This window comes from Bactrocera tryoni, chromosome 3 (genome assembly GCF_016617805.1).
Source record: "Bactrocera tryoni isolate S06 chromosome 3, CSIRO_BtryS06_freeze2, whole genome shotgun sequence".
NCBI classification, from domain to species: Eukaryota; Metazoa; Arthropoda; class Insecta; order Diptera; family Tephritidae; genus Bactrocera; species Bactrocera tryoni.
Genome location: NC_052501.1, coordinates 66,624,698 through 66,643,122, shown reverse-complemented (window position 1 = coordinate 66,643,122; position 18,425 = coordinate 66,624,698). Strand labels below are relative to the sequence as shown.

General features: G+C 36.2%; 2 protein-coding genes across 2 annotated transcripts; both read left to right on the top strand.

Moving 5' to 3' along the window:
* The first annotated feature begins 185 nt into the window (after positions 1–185).
* LOC120772657 (probable elongation factor 1-beta) lies at positions 186–1,160 on the top strand. The gene is made up of 2 exons (XM_040101388.1): positions 186–361; positions 484–1,160. Exons 1-2 carry the CDS (start codon positions 282–284, stop codon positions 1,070–1,072), a joined length of 669 nt encoding a protein of 222 aa, XP_039957322.1. The 5' UTR covers positions 186–281; the 3' UTR covers positions 1,073–1,160.
* Positions 1,161–1,468: 308 nt separating this feature from the next.
* LOC120772658 (invertebrate-type lysozyme 3-like) lies at positions 1,469–17,333 on the top strand. Its single transcript, XM_040101389.1, has 3 exons — positions 1,469–1,814; positions 16,735–16,905; positions 16,973–17,333. Exons 1-3 carry the CDS (start codon positions 1,736–1,738, stop codon positions 17,182–17,184), a joined length of 462 nt encoding a protein of 153 aa, XP_039957323.1. The 5' UTR covers positions 1,469–1,735; the 3' UTR covers positions 17,185–17,333.
* Positions 17,334–18,425: the final 1,092 nt, after the last annotated feature.

Sequence of the window (18,425 nt, the reverse complement as noted above, 5' to 3'; positions counted from 1 at the left end):
CTCTAAATTATGTATGGTATTCCAATAAATTATTGGACTTTGACTATAATTAACAGTAATTTAAAAACATGTTTAAACTTATGCACAACTATGCGAAGGAATTTTTGTATTAAGAGCTTCCCAGTTAGAATTGGCAACACTTCAAATACTAATACCCTAAGTAACCCTGCGACATATGCTCTATCTTTCCGGTTGTCAAATTTCCCACAGCTTGCAGCACAATTCGAGCGCTGGTGATTTTTTCATAGTCAAAGTTTAAAGAAGACTAATAAAATACAAAAATGGCTTTCGGTGATGTCTCAACCCCACAAGGTCTGAAGGAATTGGAGAAATTCCTTGCTGACAACAGCTATATTAGCGGGTAAGTGATGTGAAAGTGCAGTGTTCAGAGGCAAATAGCCGATTCGAATGTGAGGTTATGTGTGACCACCTCGTCACGTCGGCAAATCTTTTTTAAACAACATTCTTGCATATTTATTTCAGATATTCACCAAGCAAAGCTGATCTCTCAGTGTTCGAAGCTTTGGGCAAAGCACCAGCCGGTAGCTTCCCACATGTGCAACGTTGGTATCGCCACATTGCATCGTTTGAAGCTGCTGAACGTGCCGCCTGGAGTGGCTCTCCACTGCCACAAGTGTCCGGTGCCAAGCCCACAGTTGCTGCTGCACCAGCTGCCGCTGATGATGACGATGATGTAGATCTCTTCGGCTCTGATGAAGAAGAAGAAGATGCGGAGGCTGCACGCATACGTGAGGAACGTGTTGCTGCCTATGCTGCTAAGAAATCGAAGAAACCCGCGCTTATTGCCAAGTCATCAGTATTGTTGGATGTCAAGCCATGGGATGATGAGACCGACATGAAGGAAATGGAAAATAACGTACGCTCTATTGAGATGGACGGCCTTTTGTGGGGTGCCTCCAAGTTGGTGCCAGTCGGTTATGGTATTAACAAACTGCAAATTATGTGCGTTATTGAAGACGACAAAGTGTCTATCGACTTGCTGACCGAAAAGATTCAGGAATTCGAAGACTTCGTACAATCCGTTGACATTGCTGCCTTCAACAAGATCTAAACAAGGCGGTGAACGCTAAAATTTAAAATTAAATTCCTTTTTTTTAACTAATGAAATGAAAATATAAGAAGCAAAGCACAGCATAGTTCATAGTGTATTTATTCATTATTTGCTTAACTGTTTCTGTCATTTTAGTGTTCATTGAAATTCGTAATTTTTTATTGGTTGCCATAGAAATCTACAACAATACTCAAAAATTGTTTTCCAACAGCAATACTCAAAAATTGTTTTCCTTGTACAACAGGGTGCTAATTATGTTCAAAAACTCGCAGCGTAAAGAGTTCGTGTCTTAACTCCTCTGTTTTGTGTGTTCAAGTCCAGTCGAATCGGAGCTTTTACTTGAGCCCCTCACCGCTACTTTAAGCTTGTGCTACGGCGCGTGGTTCATCTTCGCTGCTGATCACGATCTCTTCTCACAATCAACAAGCTGAACACTAAAATTCGCAAACATTTCGTGTGTCTGCCTCAGTTGTTTAAAAAACGCGAGCGTGAGAAGACTGCTAACGGAACAGGAAAACCAAATCGCGCTTAACCATCCAGCTCCGAGTGTAGTGTTATATATTGACTTAACGCATAATTTACACACCTACATAATCGATAAAAAAAAAAACAGTTTATTACGTTTGTACGAATAAAAACAGAAATAAAAAATCTAAATAAACAATGGCCAAAATGTACTGCGGTAAATATTTGATTGCTGCGCTGCTTTGCGTGGGCTTTGCTATGCTGATCAATGCACAGGGTGAGAATAAATTCTGATTATTGTTTATTATTATTTATGTTCATATTTATGTTTGTGCGCCTGAGGTGTGAAGCGGAGCGAGCTAATGATTTTGAATTGTATGAGAAATACCCACATATGTATGTACATATATACAGATAATATTGTTTTTAAACTTAAATGTGTGTAAAAATATGCAAATTATTAGCAAAGCTAGAATTAAACTGAGCAAAATCGTATTGTAGAATAAATGCCATAGAGACATATGGATTAGTTTCATTATGAAATTATAACTGCTGAAGCGGCTAAATGGCAGCAGGTCCGGCTTCAGCGTATTAAATTAACATTTGTTAGCGCTTTTGTTCTTTTTCCTCTGTTTTTAATTTTTTATATGAGTCTAGCAGTTATGAATCTTTCTTATGGATGTATGTATGTATATTTGTATTTGACAATGAGTTTCTGCTGCCATTCTTTCAAATATTATTTATTGTTTGCCATTTATTCGTTAGTTTGTAGCTAAACAATGAAAACTTGTATTGTCGCATGTTTAAGTGAAAGAACAGGAAATATTTTTGGTTAATATCGAGCATTAAGGAATTTGAGATAATTAAATATGTATTTAAACCATAAGTATATGTATGTACTAAGTATATGAGTAACATAGCAAAAGATAGATTTGGAGTTAATTTTTTTATATTTTTCATACGCATTAAGAAGAAAATGAGTATATTTATAATATTTACTAACTGGAGCCTTATAAAAATGTGTAATTTTTCAAATAAAAATTTAAAACAAAAATCACAAAAAATGGTTTTCAGGAATTTTTTGTTTGAAAAATTAGACATATTTTTCAGGAATGCATAAAAATTAAAAAATACTAACTTTTGAACTATTTCTTGTAACTTTGTTAATCTTTATTAAATAAAGGCTTACAAATATACATATGTATATAATTTTTCAAACAAAAGATGTTACAAACATTACAAAAAAAGGTTTTCAGGAACTTTTTGTTTGAAAAATTATACATATTTTTCAGGAATGCACAAAAATTAGAAATAATATATTTTTATTAAAAAAATTATAAAAATGGTACCAAAAAACAATATTAAAAAATTATTATTAATAAGAAACAATTATTATTATAAATTTTTTTAAATATTATTATTTTTATACCACTTTTTATTTTTATTTCAAAATATTTTTTGTTTAAAAAATCATATTTTTTTTGTTTTAAATAAAATTTAATATTTAAATGTAATTTTTGAAGATGATTTTAAAGGATTTTATCAAAATTTATAGACAAATATAATCATCAGCAAGAAAAAAAAATGTTTATACATATATTTTTTGTTGTTTTTTTTTGAAAGTAAAATACAATAGGTTTTGAAAGTTTCGATTAAAAACTGTTATGCTCCAAAAGTTCTCACTGAGCTAGAAATTCGAGTCAGTTTATTTGTACAAACCCCATCTGACGAGCGTTTGTTTTGAGTTCCGACAGTTGTTTTTGCCACATTTAGTTTTAAAACTTAACTCCGTCTGAAAGATGTTTTTTGTATTAACTTCGTTTGAAAATGTTTTTTTTTTTGTTTTTGTTTGTAAAAATTGAGATTTGACTATAATCAATTTGACTATAATCAGTGTTGCAAATTAGTTTTTGCGGTTTTTTCTATATTCAGTCGAGCCTTTTGCATTAGGTGCCACAACAGTTCAGCGTTCTTAGTTGTCCAAGTGAGATCGCTGTTGGTCTTAAACCAACCTAACATAAAAAATTAAAAAACAATTTGTAAAAAAAAATAAATTATTAAAAAAATAACAAAATTTTAATAAAAAAATGTAGTTTGAAGAAATATAAATGAACAAATTTTATTAAAAAAAATAAATATTTAAAATATATTATATTAATAAACATTTTTAAAAATATTAAAAAATATATTTAAAAATGTAAGAAAAATAAATATATTTAAAAAAATATTAAAAATTAAAATAAAAAAGTATTATAGAAAATTTTAAATATTAAAAGCTAAATTAAAAAGTATTAAAAAAAATTTATTAATTTTATTATTAATTAATTTATTTTTTTTTTTAATTCAGCTTCTCGGATTTCACCTTGTTTATTAAATTAATTGTTATTCTTATTAAGATCCAGCGATCTAGCATTTAATTGTAATTATTGCGCTATACATTTGATCTTTTTTTCTTGTGGCACCCTAATCCCTTTCTCTTCTGTCAACAAAAGCTAGAAAAACTCTAGCCTAAACTGTGAAATTTATTTTGTAGTTTTTGTAGCAGTATAAAATATGCTTTTATTATTAAATTCCAATTTGATTGCTTACCATGAACGGAACACGAAGATCACGATTGTCAGATTTTCATTCCTGCACTTAACCTAAAAAGCATAATTATTACCGTTACAGTATTAAGGGCTTCGTAACATTATGCCTTAAATCACATATTGCATAATAATTTCTTATTGCACAATAATTCATGCCCGAGCGTGGCAATCAAAAATCAAGCTTAAATTATACTTATAAAGAGAAATTATATAAGTAAAGCAAAGTAATTGCTAACAATGTAAGCAGTGTTCCGGCACCTTTGATCAGTGGTCTGAAAAAAAAACATAAAATATGAAAAAACCGCATTAAAAGAATTTCATGTTCAGCGCAGCAAATTGCCCGCCGTGAGAAGCCGTGCGCGCATATTCAATTAAGTCCGATAAGGCATCTCTTGCGTGATTTGGTGACACGTCAAAATACAACAAACATTTTTGCTGAATTTCCCAAACGTTTCAGCGTTTTGGTTTTCACAGAATCGCGCGCAAAAAATCCCCAATTTTGCATAGTAAACGGATAAATTAGTATCAAAAATTAAATAAAATTAATGGAGGAAACCAATTCATAAGCGATAAAAAAAACAAACACTTCATTTTTATTGCAGATGTAGCAAGAAATAGCAAACTTATGAGCTATGTATGTGTGCATATATGTAGCGAAAGTCAAGTCTTATTAATAAGTTTTGATGTCATGCGGCGCAAGCGAGTCATCAACAGGTTGAGAGGTTGAGTGTGAACTAAGCTTCATGTTTTTACGTTTTCGCTGGAACTTTTTTAAGATTTTTTAAATGTTTTTTTTTTATTTTTAGTTTTGTATTTGTTATTTTTATTTTTGCCTTTGTTTAGTTTGTTGTAGCAGAATTTATTACAATATGTTAATTTCCATAGACATCAATTAATTGGCAACTCTTTGGCAGCTCTTTGTCAATAAAAAACAAATGTAAATAGTTAAGTCAGTAACCGTTAGGTTGGAAATGAGTAAACTAATGGTGAACAACCTCTGGCATAAGCATTTATAACGGGTTTTTCAATAAGAGCGCTACAAATTGAAATTAAATTATTTATTCCTGTGAGAGTTCATTTGCTGCCATTACGTATGTATGGAACTCGATTTATTTTGCATGATCAACACGGGCGCGCTTGAGAAGTCCAGATGATTAAGCAAAATTTCGACTGTTTTCAAGCATAAATCGGCCGATATTGCTGCAATTTCAGCAATCAGGCTTGTTGGCATAGACCATAGACTTGACGTAGCCCCACAGGAAATAGTTTAACGGCGTTCAATCGCACCTCCCAGACGCCCAATAGACCGGGCCATTTCGTGAGATAACACGTTCACCAAATTTGGGTTTCAATAAATCGATTGTGACATTCCCTGTGTGGCTTGTGGCGCCGTCCTGTTGAAACCACATATTGTCCAAGACCATATCCGCATCATCCAATTTGGACCAAAAATATTTGGTTATCATTGAGCGGTAGTGATTTCCATTGAGAGTAACGGCCGGCTTTGATCATCACGGAAGAAGTAGGGTCCAATGACGCCATCGGCCCATAATTCGCATCAAACTGTAATTTTTTCGGAATGCAATGGTGACTCATGGAGTACATGTGGATTGCTGCCTGACAAATAATGCATATTTTGCTTATTGACGAAGCCATTCAGCCAGAAATGAGCCTCATCGCGCTGAAGATGATTTTCGATAAAAAATCGATAATTTTCAGAAGTTGTTGCTCAGCCCAATTCAGATACGAATATTATGGTGGTCAAGCGGCTCAGTTCTTGGGTCAATTTGATCTTGTAAGGATGTAGGCCAAGATCTTTTCACAAAATTCGCCACAACGATGTCACAGAGATGCTCAACGCTTGAGAACGATGTGTGAGAGCCTGATTTGGGTCTTCTTCAATTAATGCGCTAGTAGCAGCAACCTGCGGCAAAATTGCAACCCTGATGTTTTTTTGCAGATACTCAGCTGATACTTAAACAAATATTTTGCAAATATTTTGCGCGGTGTACAGGTGCATTGAAGAAGTAAAGTTTAAGAAGTCTTAAAACTGAATTTTGAATCAATTTAACAGTGGTGTATACATAATTATCTTAAATACAAAAAAGCAAGGAAACAAAGTTTTTGCGTAAAAAAGTGGCTTATGACCGAAATTTTAAAGAAGAGGGCAATAGTAAAATCGCAAAACTTCTTTAAAACAAATTCGATTTTATCCTCCAGATATATATTTATCACATTTTCAATGTCTCGTGAAACTCAATTAATGATAATAATTAGTTATGTATATACAAAAATAAAGAGCAATTTCGTTTGCCTCATTTTTTCCATCATAAATTTTGTTGATGCCGATTTTGTCACTTTTGCGCGCAAGAAATGTCAAAATTTGAGTTGCTCGAACTGGCACGAGAATATTTTGTACTGTGCCTGTGAATTAAAATTTTTCAACTAAACGCTTAATTGTTGATCTGACAGGACGATTATGACGCCCTTAGATTGAACGTAGCGATTCTAAAAGTTGAGACCACTGACTCCGAATTTCGGTAGTTAATTTTAATAATTTGGATCGTATATCTTTCTGTGATGAAAAGATAAACTACTGAAGAGAAATTTCAAAAGAGCGGGAAAAAATATGGCGTAGTTTGCGGTCCCTATCGGTCTACTTTTTAGTGCCCTATTCATACATATAGATGAATATTTTTGATATGAAGCGAAACAATTTTAATAAAATGTTTTTTTCGGCAAAATTATATTATTTATGCTGTTTAAAGCTACAAGCAATTGGTGTATGCCAGAACTGAGCTTTCGAAATTTTTGTTGCTTTTAGCGTTTCTTCAAAATAAGCTCATTAAAATTGGTTTTATTTGCCGGGTCAACCAAAACATCATAACTTTGCAGCAACACACCTCTAATAAATAGAATATGTACATACAAGCATATTTGTGTATTCTTATGTATGTACTCACATATGTATGTATGTACAATAAATAATCTTTGCGTGGCCTATTTTATGAAAGCGGATTAAATCATACTTATCAGCGAAGTAATAATAAAATACACCAAATAAAATCACGCCTTGATTTCTCCTTCGCAATATTATATAAATATACATATAAACACTTATCAAATACGGTATACTTTTTACATACTTTTTAATACTTTCTGACATCAAATGTTAATTTTCGCTAGAGATTAAACCGCTTAACGTCAAAGTTCAGTGGAGCTAATGCAAATATAAACAAATAAATGAAAGCTTCTTTACAAAAATAATACAAAAAAACAAATAAATAAATAAATAACATAAATAAACCACTATAATCAGCTAGCAACTGATAAGTAATGGGTCTTTTGGCTGACGCTTTGAGATTTTCCCACTTTTTTGCAAACATTTTGAAATAAAATAAATTTTCGCCGTTATCTGGCTGCAGCTCAGAAGTCAGATTGTTAAATAAAATGTAGTTCATTCCATATTTTTGACAATAAAAATATTAATGGGGAAAATTGTCCAGTTTTTGTATGATCATAATCTAATTTTGGCATAGTTTTTGGTATAGTTCCTAGATAAATAGAAAAATTGAGGCTTTGCAAGGCGACCTCTGGTCTATTGTGCACTTTCCTATATCACATATGGTCACAAAGATTCAGCATTCTGAACAATGTGATGTAATCCCTGAACAATGTGATGTGTCCACGAAGATGGAACCTATGATCTTAAGCCTGCTTCAGCAAATTGCTGGGCAGTCCAGAATCAGGTGTTCTGGAGTTTCGTGTTCCATGTCAAAGAAGCGGCAGTTTCCACAAGAACTATGCCCATGTTGGACAAGTGCTTCCTGAGCTTGCAGTGCTCTGTATAGAATGAGACAAGGAAGCGAAATTTGTCTCGGGGGAGGTTGATCATTTCCTTAAACCTTGAAAGGATGTACCCTCCCAAAACTAGTTTGGCATGACGCATTCCTGCTGCCTGCTGTCAATGCTGTTCTCTCTTCACTCCCTCCTCCGTGCGGAGCAGCTTCTTTACAGTGTGGGACCCCACCGCAAGGCATGGTCCATCATCCTGGACGCTGCCGCAGAGTGGGCTAGTTCGTCAGCCAGCTCATTGCCGGCTTTTATGACCCGTCTCGCAGATTAGGTATATACGGTTGCATACTGATAGGCGGTTCAGCCTTCCTATACACTCCTCCATTAAAAACAATTTAACCTCATACGCTGAGATCGCCTTTAGTGCCGCTTGACTATCGCTAAGTATAGCAATACGCTAGCGGCGATAGTTGCGATGAAGATTGATTTCTGTACACTGACTTGTACCAAAGACTTCTGCATGAAAAATGCTCGGAAAACGTCTCATTGGTAATGGTATGCCTGCTTCAATTCCTTTCGGTGTTTTCGAGCTGTCACTATACTACTAGATTGTGCTGCCCCTCAGTAGTAGGTCGAGCGTGAATCGCTCCACTCTGCTTTACTGCCGAGAGTAATTCTGAACTTTTTTGTAAAGTTAACCCTCTTCGTAATGCCGTCCCTTGTAAAAAGTGCCAGTGGTGTGTCTTTCACTAATGCCTTCATTTCTTAAGGCGACATTATCTTCTCTTTGCCAAAACCCTCCGCTGCCATGGACAGCATGGCATGTTTCGCTGTCTGTTTGAGCACTAGATGCAGCGGTGTGAGCTGCAGCATTATTTCAAGTGCTGCGTAGACACAGGTAAGTCTTTGCAGCCTCTATAATTGAAGGCCTAGTGAAGACTGCGTTTCCTTAGATACCCAAGCAACTGCTCCATAAAGGACAATAGGCCTTACGATCATCGTATACAGTTTGTATACGGTCTGTAAGAGCACAGAATGAAGGAGTCACAACACTTTGACGTTCATCAATACAATTTGGTTAAACCGAAGAATCGTTGCTCAAATCTGAATCTGATAATCTGAAAACAATGTTTAGGAAAACAAAATATCTTGATAATTATGAAAAAAAATGTGATCAAAAACTATTGAGGTTTCAATTTCAAGCTGACCAACTTCAAGTTCTTTAAATTGTAACTTTGGGAGTCGTGGAAGATACTACCTCTCAAGAGCATGAGTCCTGGGTATGCGCAACATTAATTTCTAGCGTCTAATAATCCTTCCTTCATGCTTTGCATTCTGCTGATTCTACTTTACGAAGTTAGTTTCAACGCTTTAAAGATTTACTCTACTGTCCAGTAGTTCAGTGTGCGTTCCCTACTTAGGAGGCTAATCATAGAACCATGAGTTGATATACGATTAATATTGTTAAAAATGATTGCTCAAATATATTGGAGGTTATTCTACTGAGTAAGTCATTCTGTATCAGATATATAACAGGTTTTGTTTCAGGTATTGAGATCCGACCATTAAAAAAAAAATGGCTTGAGGTTATATAATTTTTTCTGTCCTCACTGAGACTGAAGTCAACATATATATATATAAATACCGTTAATACTTCTTAAAATAGAGCTTATCTATTGTGCTTTGTTATTGTATACACATTTTTCGCTTTTTCATTGTTCATAATTAGTTATGCGAGACGCGTGTCACCCTGTTCATTTTGTTGACTTAAATACATGAATCTTTTTTCTCCAAAAAAGCGACTCTTTGTTATGTTTTTGGCGATAGCACGTTCGATTGCAACAACAAGAGTTATATATTACAAACATATTTCAATTTCAATGAAATGCGTTAATGTTTTTTTTGTGGTAATAGACCTTCTGTCCAAGTCACAATATTTTCATATACGAGGGCATGAAGGAATTCCTTTTACGAGTTAAATGAAAACAATATACCTACCACATATACATATGTAAAGGCAATCTTTGGATCTGTGATGATCTCAAGGAAAGCGTTATTGCCGAACTCATCGCTTCACTACATGAATTGCTCGAAAAAAAACAATGAAAACCTCGGTAAAAAGAACTAATTTGTTCTGCCTAATAGAGCGTCTTATATTGAAAAGATAATCGAAATAATTGTTAAAGCGTCAGTTTGAACTAAAATGTCTCAAATATAGAAAAGACTTTTCAGAGATAGTGTACCCTGTATTAAGAGACTGCACGTAATTTAATTTGAAGAAAACAATCAACGAGTTTTTCATTGAAAATATCAATGCCATTAAATTTTGAGCAACGACGTCGAAAATCTAGGCAAACTTGTTTGGAATCCGTTAACGTCTTTTTTTAAGATCTTTCAATAGCTTCAAGACTAAGTGATTGGTTCAGCTACTACTCACTGATCCAAAACAGTCAAAATAACGTTCGATCGTCGAAAAAATATATAAACTAAAAATGTATTCAATAAAGTTCGACAACGAATAGGCTTTTGTGGATCGTGAGCTTTACGTTTTGTAGTGAGTAGTCTGATTTTGTAAGAACATAGGATCAAGTTTTGATGCTAAGAGTACTGAAACATAAACCCATTATGTTTCTGATGTGCTCGAACACGCTTTAAGGTCCATTTCGAGGTTTTCTATTGTGGCCGCGGCCAAGTCTCAGATGGTCCATCTGTTGAGTATAGTTTTCCATTAAATGAGAGAATCGGAGTAGTAAAAAAGAGTATTCATCCATACATTCCAATTTTCGACGACTCGTTCGATTGGTAATTGGCGAATGACACGCGTGATGTTTTGCTCCAAGGCTTAATCGAAACGGGATTGTTCGCGAAGACTTTAGACTTTATATATCCCCACAAGAAAAAGTCTAACGGTGTGATATCACACGATCTTGGTGGACAATCGACCGGCCCAAACTTGAAATTATCTGCTTAATAAATCCAATGATTGATGTGTGAGAAGTGGCGCTGAGTTGCTGAAACCAAATGTCGTCGAGATCACGAGCTGCAACTTCAGGCATCAAATAGTCTTCACAGTTATCTAGATTCACAGTTATGTTCTCAAGAAATATGGACCAATGATTCCACAGGCTCACAAACCACACTAAACCGTTGTCCTTTCTGGTTGAAATAGCAGCTCTTGAATCTTTTCAGGTTGCTCTTCGTTACATATCCGGAACTTTTCTTTGTTTACATAACCGTTGAGCCAATGAAATGGGTCTCATCGCTAAACGAAATTTGACTCGAAAACGTCAGATCTTCTTGGAAGAGTGGGTCTCAAGATGACTGATGGCTTTTGCGAATAGAACGCTCAGTAGGCCGATTTTTTTGACCAGAAGTTGATCGAATCGCGCGCGAAACACATTCTTTGTGGAATATCAGTTTTCGTAATAAAGTATAAAAGATTTGCAAACTTTGTTCAGGCATAAGTCTTTCCATGATAAAATGCCAAGCTATACTGAACGAAAATAACTTGACAGATGATCTGTCAAATAAAAAGGCTACTGAAAATTGTACCTCTACTTGGATCACCCGTTAGATACAGGTTGTAGTACTAGATACTAATATTTACATATGCTTTCTTAATTAATGTTCATAATTATACAACACTATTAATTCCATTTTCATTTCACTTCCAAGTGCACTCAATCAATCCGATTTTTAACTTTTTACGCTTAACGAATATTCAAGTTCAAATCGCAAATTTGCGTCGCTTTTATCATTTTATTTACATAAAAACCTCTAATACATTTAGCATACAGCGGTGTATTGAAGACTAACTGCTTTAAGATTTGAAATTTATGTTTATTGACCAGCAAGGCTAGTTTGTTAATTTGTTGTTGCTGCTAGCAATTGAAGATGAGTCAACGCGATGCGCAGCTAGCAACTCGTTTTCCAAAGTTAATGGGTATTTATGTAAATATATGTACGAGTATGTTGTCAGTATTCAACTCGACCGCCCAGTAGCCAGCTAGTAGCAGCTGCAACTATTATGACACGCCTCAGCGAGGCAACGAAATTGCCGCATTTGCAAGGGAGTCTGTGCAAAGTTGCCAAACTAGTCTTGTTAGTAAGCTGGTGCAGCTACTACATAGTCGCAGTGCTTGAGGCGAGCACTGCTGTTATTGTTTTTGTAGTTTGGAAGATGTACCGGTAACGGCGCAGTTGGACGCAGACGAAGTTCATGGACGCACATACGAGTATCTTGCTTTATTAAGTATATGTCGGTGTGTATATTTAAAAATTGGTATTGTCTAAAGTTACTAGCAATCGAGAGCTTGTTTGCGTCATTAAATAGCCAATAGGAAATTTTGAGCTTGAAAGGTTAGGTTAGACCAATAAGATGGAGTTCAATTACTAGGTCCAATAGGAGTTGTATTCTTTTAGAATACCTGTGCTTGACGCGAATTTTAACAGACCCTTTGGCCTCACTATCGATACCTCCTTCAGTGTAATATACCGTAGGGACTCCAGCTGCTTACAGCGTAGTCTTGCCAATGTTACCAGTTGGTTGCAACGGTAGAATATGATAGTTCATGGTTTCTCATACTTAGATGCCGTTGAACTCTGCTTTCATCTAGAGCCGTGAGAGCCAATGTAAATCGCTGATTGTCACCATATTCAAGAGAGCTTGAAATTATTCCAACAGGTATGCTAATTTACATCACATGGACAACACATACAATGTTAACTGTACGGCTGATCTCGTACGCTTCGGAAATGCAAACTGCACGCTTGCGCAGTCTCGTTAAACGAGGCAGTGCTCTTCAAAGCAAACTCAGGATCAAGTTGAGCTGAGTAGGTGCCGCGTATAATAGTAAACCAAAGTCCACTTAAACGTTCAAAGTCAAGTTTATTTTGTGGTTAATTTGGCAGGAAACGAGTTTTACCACCACAAAATGAAACAGAATATCCAAAAATATTGTTATTTATGAAACATAAAGTAAATAACAGTAAAAATAATTTAATTATTGTTTATTCCTCCTTTGTTGGTGCAATGGTCACTTAAGTATTGTTTATAGTTTTCTAGAAAGGAGTTTGTGATCACATTTCTTCGGAATTCATGGCAATTCAATTTATTTCGGGAATACCAGACGAAGTTTCGTGGTGTTCTGGATACTATGCAGACACCCAAGTACCAATGTAAAGAAAACTCTTCAGAATTTCTGTATTAGAACTGTCGATACCAAAACAGGGATCATAAATCAGAATAGTAATATTCGGACATGTCGGTTAGAGTTATACAGCTAATACCAGCGTGTAAACTGACGTTGAGCAACTCCAAAAGCTCCGTCAGAATCAAGAAGGACCCCTCCGAGCCGTTCGATACCAAGCCAGCTTTGAGACAAGGGGACTCTCTATCGTATAACGAACAAAGACCAAACATGGACAATGACATCATCTGATGAGTCGGCTTCAGGAGTGTTTGAGAGAAAAGTTTTGTGGAAGATTTATGGTTCTTTGCGCTTTTGCAACGACGAGTACCGCAGCCGACAGAACGATGAGCTCTATGGGATATTCGGCAACATTGACATAGTTCTGCGAATTAAGAGACAGCGGCTGCTTTGGCTAGGGCATGCTGTCCGGAAGAGAACACTCCAGCTCTGAGAATATTCGACGCAGTACCTGCCGGGGGAAGCCGAGGAAGACCTCCGATCCGTTGGAAAGTGCAGGAGGAGAAGGACCTGGTTGCACTTGGTATCTCGAAATAACACCAAATAGTGAAAAGAAACAACGACTGTCGCGCTTTTGTGTGAGCTCGGCTTTAACCGCGTAAGCGGTTTCTGCGATAGTAAAGAAGAATATCGGGTCCGGATAAAACAGAGATCTTTCCTGTCCTCATCCAGGGCCGGAAAGTAGGCGGCCGCACTTACGCCATCATTGGAATTTTGCTTGTTAACCGTATTAAGCTTTACCCGCAACTCACCGGAATTGATAAAAAACTTAGATTCTTTCCATCCAAGCTTAGCAACATCTCTTAAGTTGGAGCATTGGAAGCTATAAAGGGTACCCCGTAGGCCGGGCATTCACAAAGATCACTTTCCAGCGTCTCACTACCCTCCGCTCATATTCCGCATTCCGCACAATCCCTTTTTCTAATTTTCTGAGGATGGGATCTTATGATCCTATGATGACTTCTTTTACTATAATATAGTATAGCAGGCATCTGTAAAGTTCTCCCTGCCGATAGACTGAGGAATTGATATACTAGATTATATATAGACTGACGGAGAGACAAATCGACTCAGCTAGTTAGGCATACATATTTTATGGGGTCTCCGACGTCACTACTTGACAGATAGTGTCAACCCTTCATGTTTATTGCTGATATAACAAAGATACTTATAAATCAGCAAACTGTTCGAAAGCGTTTCGGACCCTCTTAGTCCTACCATTTGTAGGATGAAGTCGAGGTGAAAATATAATGGGTACGACAAACTCGGCCAAACATCTGCACGTGTTATGTAAAATACAAACGCAAATGAAAATAAAAATTGCAATTTAAAACCAAATGGAAATTATAAATTTCGCGCTGAAATTCCCTGCTCCCATTGTTGTTGTAGTTCAAAATTGTAATAAATATAAATTAAACGAATTTATGTGGCTGCAGCTACACTTGCCGCAACTCAATTGAGATTTAGATTATAAACACATAATTTTATAACCACACACACGCACATATATTTTCGACTTATATCATCTTCTAAATATTCCCCTTAAAATCCAGTTAGACTAGATTCTTTTGTGTCGCAAATTTTTGTTGAATTTTAATTTTGCGCTGACGCGCCTCATTTAATTCCACGTTTGATTGAACTTTGTGTAACATGCACATTTTTGTTGTGAAAAATTGTTGAAATGGAATTTTTGCAATTTTTGTAATACAATGAGTTCAAATATGATTAAATTGTTGTTGTAATTAATTAGTGCCATCTTTAAGCAGTTCAACACCTTTAAAACGTTTAACTAAGTATAGGGTCGATGAACGACCGCGTGTAATGACAACAAAAAACCTTACAAATAAAAAGGAAATAACCTCAGCAGAAGTACACATGGAGAGGTCATTGCCTAACCCCGCAAAAAATAGTGCTACACAGCAACACTCTGTCTTACTTATGAAAATTCGAAAATTAAAAATTATGAAATTGACAACTCTCGACACTTCCGCCGAAAACTGTTCTTCGACTCGGACTTGTATATAACCAGTCTTGCCTTAGTAGTCACTAATGCCGTTCTTAATGGCTTTGTGGAAAAGTCTTTTGCTCAAAAATCTGATCTCATTTAGCCCTGATAACCACCAAGGTGGTGTCTCTTTACCTTTCTAAATTTTCAGAGGACAGCAGCTTTCAGGAGTAATTCTACAGATAGAGCTAAAAACCTTGAAGTACTTATCATGCGATCCCGAGGATGAGACCAAGTCCTTGTCGGGCCCGGTTGGAAGAGCTGATCGAAGCTTCCTGCAGTAAAGTTCCCTATTTGTTTTATTGAAGTTCCTTTAGGTTCTGCTTGCTGGACACGCCCAGATAAAACTTACGTAAGATCAGAAAAGGAATGATCGCCTTGAAATCTCTACTCCGAGAACACGGGAGACACTTCTCTAGAGGCTAGCGTAACATCAAAGACATCCGCCCTGCTGGGAGTCACAAAAGTGGAGAAGTTCCCCCTTGACTAACCTTTTACATTTCTGTCCGATCTTCTCCAAACAGAGTACATCGAGTGAGCATCAGAGCCAATTAATACTTCGGCTTTTCTTCGTCTGGTCTCTGTCACAGCTCTCTTCGGCAGATCAGTAGTGGCTCCTCGGCGTCATGCTGTATAAAGGACGATACAAGCATCTAGCTCAAACAGCATCTTCGTTGCTGAAATCAGTTATAAGAAAAACATTAAGTTCATTTCTGGCTAACAAACAAGCTTTATTTGGTTCTGTCTGTATTACAAGCCATCAAGATTCTGTCTGTAATCCAGAGATGCCACTGCTGCTTAGCCACACTTCATATTTTAGGACAACGTCGACATCGCCTCTTTCTGGACAAAACAAAAGTTCGGCGGAGGCTGTTTTTGTTTGTTGTAGATTAATTTAAAGGATCTTCAGCCTCCAAACTATTTTCCAACAGTGTGAGATCCGCACTCTCGTTGTTACCGACTCGACCTTCTTTGAACAGGTGCGCTAGATCCATCGACTGACTTTCGGGGCATCCTCCTCCTTGTCTTCCGTCACCACTGGGGGTAGCTGGTTTTCCCCTGGCTCTGGTTCCGTAGTCTCCGTAGGACCACCCTCTCGAACCCATAGATTATGCCCCACTTTACGTCCTTATTTAGTTGATACATTTAAAACTTTAAATGTGTTTAAGGCCTCTGACTGAAATTTAAAAATTTGCAATAATATTTTTCGAAAAGAAGACTGCAATTCAATTACGTATGAAATAAGTTATACCAAATTATAGTGAAACATTTTTCAATGAGGTCTTGTGTAGTTAAAATGAGTCTATTCATATACTATATTTAGATAATAACTAAGTCAGAAGTTATTTTTAAAACTAAATACCTTAAACGAAGCAAATGAAAGAAACGCAAAAAAATTAATTTGGGGTAAACCCGCTAATTATCAGAATTTTGTATGAATCTGCTGTATGAAATAAGACTGTATATGTGTGTCTCTATGTGTATTCTGTATATTTTGAACGACGTACAAAACTTGTCTATCATAAGCTTCGTCTTTTTATTCTTTTTTATTTTTATTAATGAAACAAAAATCTCATTATCTTCATTTGCTATTTAAAGAAAAACCGGTCACCGACATTTGCCTGGGGTGCATTTGCGAGGCCATCAGCGGCTGCAATCGTACGGCCACTTGTACTGGCGGCGTCTGTGGCCTCTTCCGCATCACTTGGCCCTACTGGTCTGATGGTGGCAAGCTGACGTTGAATGGCGAATCCCCAGATTCGGAGACAGGTAAGTGTTTACAAACTACATTAATGAGGCACTAAGAAAAATTTTTCCTCTCTTTTCCCTCACACAGCGTACCCTAACTGCGTAAATGATCCCTACTGCGCTGCGAATACCATACAGAATTATATGACTAAGTATGCGCAGGATTGTAATGGCGACAACCAAGTGGATTGCTTTGATTATGCGGCCATACACAAGCTGGGCGGCTACGGTTGCAAGGGCGAATTGGGCTACAACTATCAGAACACGTTGTCGAACTGTTTGAACCTGTTTCAGGGTTAAATAACCAAACATTTAAAAATTAACATAAAATTAAATTAAAATTTGTGCGTCCTAGAGGCGTATAAATGGCAGGTTACTCATTATTTAGACTTGCTTTTATTTTAATTACATTTATTTAGATTCTTCGAGAAGCTTTACTGTAATATCAAGTATGAATTTCATTTTATTTTAAACTAATCTTATGACATTTATTAATAAATAATTTTATTTTCACAAAATTTGATTTTTATTTCATTAAATCATACCGGTAAGATTGGGCTGGTTGCAGAGTGGAGTGTAGATTGTGAAGATGTCAGTGTTTTATAAGCCTCTGACATTTAAAACTACAGCGTAATTATTTTAGGTGCAACACTGTTTTTATCAACTATCAGCTGTTATTTGATGCAAAAAAATCATTTAGTTAGAAACAGAATGTTCGAGAGTCGAAGATAGACTTTCGATCTTTCAAAGTGCTTACAAAAGGGAATATTCAATAAAAAATATACTCCAGAGATCATTAACTTCAAACAAAACTAGTTAGTAGTGATACCAAAGGTTATCTAACATATATTAGAGCAAAGTATTGTAAAAGGTAGGTGAAGAAAGTATTAGGACTGGGCTCCGCATGCTTTCAGATACATGTAAAAGAGGATCCATTTCGAGGTTCCCTACTTTTGTTGTGTTTAAAGAAAAAATAACACAAACTTCAAACTCAGTGGGAATGTTCATTATAATTCGGAAGAGAATTTTTTGGCATTTACTATATATTTTGAAAATTGTCTTTTGAAATGGTGACCGCGGGTATGTCTCAGATGGTCCATCCGTTGAGTCCAATATTCGATGACTCGTTGCAGCAATTCGACTGTGGCCTTTGTCGGCCTTCTGGATTAACAGCACTTAACCTGCGCATCATTTCAAGTCCCGAGGAGCGGATGCCATCATACCAGCGCAGCTTCAAGAACCTGTTAAGGTGTCATGCAACTGGCTTGCACTCATCTATGCGAATTGCATAAGAGTGGGTTACATACCGGGGGCCTGGAGACGAGTCAGAGTCAAATTCATCATTAAGGACTTAATTGCCCATCATTTTCTTCTCCTTCCTACTTAAAACTCTGGAGAGACTGATTGACTGGTACATAAGGGCGCGCATTCCAAGACACCATTTATCAGGAGCGCAATATGCTTATTGTAAAAGCAAGTCAGTGGATACTGCCCTGCATACTATCATGTCATGGCTTGAGGAAGTCTTTAGGGTTAAGGAT